Source organism: Sapajus apella, unplaced genomic scaffold, assembly GCF_009761245.1.
Source record: "Sapajus apella isolate SASKATOON/1434 unplaced genomic scaffold, GSC_monkey_1.0 scaffold173, whole genome shotgun sequence".
Lineage (NCBI taxonomy): Eukaryota > Metazoa > Chordata > Mammalia > Primates > Cebidae > Sapajus > Sapajus apella.
In genome coordinates this window covers 808,823-813,020 of record NW_022437113.1, presented here as the reverse complement: position 1 = coordinate 813,020, position 4,198 = coordinate 808,823, and the positions used below count along the sequence as shown (strand labels likewise).

Genomic DNA, 4,198 nt, shown 5'->3' with positions numbered 1-4,198 from the left:
GCAACCTCCGCCTGCCGGGTTCAAGCGATTCTCCTGCCTCAGCCTCCTGAGTAGCAGGGATTACAGGCATGTGCCACCACGCCTGGCTAATTTTGTATTCTTTTTTTTTTTTTTAAGATGAGGTTTCTCCATATTGGTCAGGCTGGTCTCGAACTCCTGACCTCAGGTGATCTGCCCGCCTCAGCCTCCCAAAGTGCTGGGATTACAGGCATGGTCACCTCGTCCAGGCTGTCCTTTGGGTGTTTCATCAGAACAAGTCCCTTCTGTGCTGTCAACGAGCTAAACACAACTGGGAGTGCTCAGGGCAACTGGAGGCTGTGGGAAACCAGTGAGGTGCTGGCCCAGCCTGCGGGTTACCGGGGACAGGCTTCCGAGGAGAGTGTGCAGCTGAGGTTGGGAGGTGGCACTCAGCTGGGTGACTGGGGGAGAGTAGCTGGCACAGAGCCACCACTGCAGCTGTGCAAAGGCCCTGAGGCCAGGAGGGCAGGAATTGAGAATCTGGGTGGAGAGGTTCCCAAAGGGAGACACTGGCCAGCCCAGGGCCTGCTGCAGTCAGGACTTCTTTCCAGAAAGTTTTCAAGTAGTGGATGAGATCTGTGGTTTCGAAAAAGCCCTGCGTATCACAACTCATGCCTGCCTCACGCCCCCATCAGACTGGAGGGCTGGAGGGCTGGCCTCCAGGGAGTGGGCACCACCTAGGTGTCAGTAAATGCTGGTGAGGCCAGGTGTGGCAGCTCACACCTGTAATCCCAGCACTTTGGGAGGCCAAGGCGGGGTGGACTGCTTGAGCTCAGGACTGCTGGAGCTCAGGAGTTCGAGACCAGCCTGAGCAACATGGCAAAACCCCATCTCTACTAGTAATATAAAAATTAGCCAGTACGGCGGCAAACACCTGTCATCCCAGCTACTTTGGTGGCTGAGGCAGGAGAGTCGCTTGAACTCAGTATGCGGAGGCTGCCGTGAGCTGAGACCACGCCGCTGCACTCCAGCCTGAGTGAAAGAAACCTTGTCTCAGCTCGGTAAAAAAAAAAAAAAAAAAGCGTCCTCCTCCTCTCTGCAAGGTTCCTCAGAGGCCTCTTGCCTTAGACCACTGGGAGGCGGGCTCGAATCTCTGCTCTGCCATATACACTGGGCAATTCCCAAAACCTCCCTGGGCCTCCCCTTCTCTATAAATTCGGGGCTACAGAGACACCATCATTGAGTGTGATCACTGTTCAATCCCCGAGCACCTCCCAGTTCTGAATTCCGACCTGAGCGAGGTTACTCTGGATACAAACACCCATCTCACAGCTCAGGATATGGAGGCCGTTAGGGGAAGAGGATTCACCAAGGGTCACACAGATGCCAAATGGCACCTCACCGGGACCCCGTCTCCCTACCAGTGACACTCTGCCCCCGGGGTGTCATTCTCGTTGTCCTGTGGGTCAAGGACTTTGGAAGTGAGGGATCAAGGCTTTGGAATTGAGGAGGCCAAGGTCGGGCTGTCTCTGCACAGTCTCCTTAAAAGGCTGTGTGACGTCAAGCCAGTTGCTCAACCTCTCTGAGCCTTAGTTGCTCTACCACCTCAGCATCATTCCCTTCAGCAGGTTCCTTCAGGCCCCGCTGAAGTGTCTGCATGGCCTCCCACAAGGCAAGGTGACAATTAAAAACCAAACCCTGGCTGGGCATGGGGGCTCAGGCCTGGAATCCCAGCACTTTGGAAGGCAGATCACTTGAGGTCGGGAGTTTGAGACCAGCCTGGCCAACATGATAAAACCCCATCTCTACTAAAAATACAAAAAAAATTAGTCGGGCATGGTGGCGGGCACCTGTAATCCCACCTATTTGGGAGGCTGGGGCAGGAGAATTGCTTGAACCCAGGAGGCAGAGGTTGCAGGGAGCCAAGATGGCGCCACTGCACTCCAGCCTGGGCGACAGAGCGAGACTCTGTCTCAAGCAAACAAATAAAGCCCAATATAGCTCCTGGGGGAAGGCCTGACTCTCCCTGGCCAAGGACAGGCCCTTCTCTGCAAGTTTCATCATCTGTAAAATGGGTACAATTCAGGGGCCTTCCCCACCAGGGCTGGACAGGTACACAGGACCACCAGCCCTGCTTGCTGTGTGACCTTGGCCCCTCATGTTCACATCCCTCGGGGCTCCCAATGAGTTGGAAGCCCAAGGCTCAAGGTCTTAACAGCAAAGGCCAGAGCAGGCACGAGAAGCAGGAAACTTAGGGTCAAGGCTCTGAAGTGAAGAGGCCAAGGTCGGGCTGTCTCTGCACAGTCTCCTTAAAAGGCTGTGTGACGTCAAGCCAGTTGCTCAACCTCTCTGAACCTTAGGTTTCCCCAAGTGGGGAGTAGGAGCGAACTTCAGGGAGATACTTTCTGTGCCACCTTCCTCCTGGTCCTGGGTCCATCAGCTTGTCCTGGGCCGTAGCATCCCCCAATTCACCAAATGAGAATAAAAGTTTACACTGTAAGCCAAGCACTGCTCTGTAAACAGAAACTCACTTCATCGTCACAACTTTATGGGGCAAGTTTTTCGGCTGTTCTCCCCATTTTACAGACAGGCAGACCAAGGCCCAAAAGGTTAAATAAAAAGTTCTGTAAGTTTCTGCCCCTTCCTTCCTTCCTCCCTTGGGCTGGGGCTATGCCGTTTCCACCTCCAAATCTCTCCTTCCCCAAAGGCAAGGGGGCATTAGCTAGTTCCAAACGCCGGTCAAAGACCCCAACCTGGACATCAGCCGGCCCTGCGCCCCGGCGCGTCTAGAGGGCGCTCGCTGCACGCCAGAAGCGCGGGCCCCTCCCGGACGCCCGCTCCTTGCTTCCTCCCAACGAGGGGAGGAGCTGGGGACAGGAGGAGGAGAGAGAGGCGGGGGCGTGCGGGGAAGCGGGCCAGGCTCCGCCCAGCCCGCCAGGCCCCGGTGGGGGAAGAAGGAGGCGGAGAGCCGAGCTGGCGTAACGAGACTTTACTGAAAACAGAAAACCGGGCGGGCGAACCAAGGATTACAAACAGGAATGTGGACTCGTAGCAAAACAAAACAAAAAACAAACAGAACAAAAAGGGAGAGGGGGAGCCGGCCGAAAGAACGGAAGGGGGAGCGAGATCGAGGAAAGGGGCGGAGAATTTTTTTTCTTCTTCCCATTTCTTTAAAAAAACCAACACAAGAAAACACACACACACACAACCAACGTTTGTTCCCCAGTAGAAACATAAATAGGGCAGAATCGAACACTCTGTTCTTCTCTCTTCCAAAGAAAAAAAAAAGTTAAAAGAAAAGGAAAGGCAGGGTTTGAGGCTGCGCCCCCTCGGAGCCCCTTCCGCGGCGCGGTGTACAAAGGGGCAGCCGAGACGCGCGGGTTTGTGCAACACGGGGCGGCCGCGCGGAGGACAGGCAGCGCGAGGGCGGGGGGTCATGCGCTCGCCCCCCCGGGAGCAGGGGGTCCAGCTTGTCGAGTCCGGGGCGCCCCTTTCGAGTCCTGGGCACCCTCGGGGGGATCCCCGGGGGCCGCACCCTCTCTGAGTTCCTGGGTACACTCGGGGGAAGGGGGGTCCCCAGAGCCGCACCCTCTCCAAGTCCGGGGCGCCCACGACACCCCCCCGCGAGCCCGCCCCTCGGGGAAAGTGGCCGCGCATGCGCCCCGCGCGCGGACTCAGTACGCGGACACCTGGTGCTGGGGCAGCAGCTGGCAGCCGCTGTTGACGTGGCTGAGGACTTTCTGCTTGAGCTGCGCCACCTGCTCGCGCAGCAGGCTCGCCGTGGACGCCAGCTCCGTGTTCTGGCTCTTGAGGGTCTTCACTTTCTCCTCCAGGCGCGAGATGCGCTCCAGCTTGCGCTTGCGGCACTTGGAGGCGGCGATGCGGTTGCGCAGCCGCTTGCGCTCCGCCTTGATGCGCTCCTGCGTGTCCATGTCGATGGGCGACAGCGGCGGGCTCTCGCCGAAGCTCGGCACGTCGGGCACCGTCTGTGGCTCGTCCTTGAGCGCAGCCAAGCGCGGCGGCCCCAACGCGCCCGGGGGCGGCGGCGGCGGGAAGGGCACGGGCTCGGCGGCGAAGGCGACCGTCCCGGCGCCCCCCGCGCCCCCGGCGCCGCCCGCGTAGCTGCTCAGGTTCGCGTAGACGGGCGCCTCAGGCGCGGCCGCCGCCTGGGCCAGCTCGCCGGGGGGCGCGGAGCCCGCGGCCGTGCCCGAGGGCCCGCCGGCGGCCGCGGCGGCGGCGG

General features: G+C 59.2%; 1 protein-coding gene and 1 long non-coding RNA gene across 2 annotated transcripts in view; one reads left to right on the top strand and one right to left on the bottom strand.

The window, feature by feature from the left end:
- The window catches only part of LOC116542768, a 16,395-nt gene that overhangs the window by 8,939 nt on the left and 3,258 nt on the right, over positions 1–4,198 (top strand). The window lies entirely within an intron of this gene.
- Positions 2,933–4,198, bottom strand: part of JUND (JunD proto-oncogene, AP-1 transcription factor subunit) — a 2,285-nt gene continuing 1,019 nt past the window's right edge. Inside the window, exon 2 of the mRNA XM_032267902.1 lies at positions 2,933–4,198. This exon is cut by the window's right edge and continues 28 nt beyond it. Within this exon, the coding sequence (XP_032123793.1) occupies positions 3,633–4,198 (566 nt within the window). The 3' untranslated portion in view covers positions 2,933–3,632.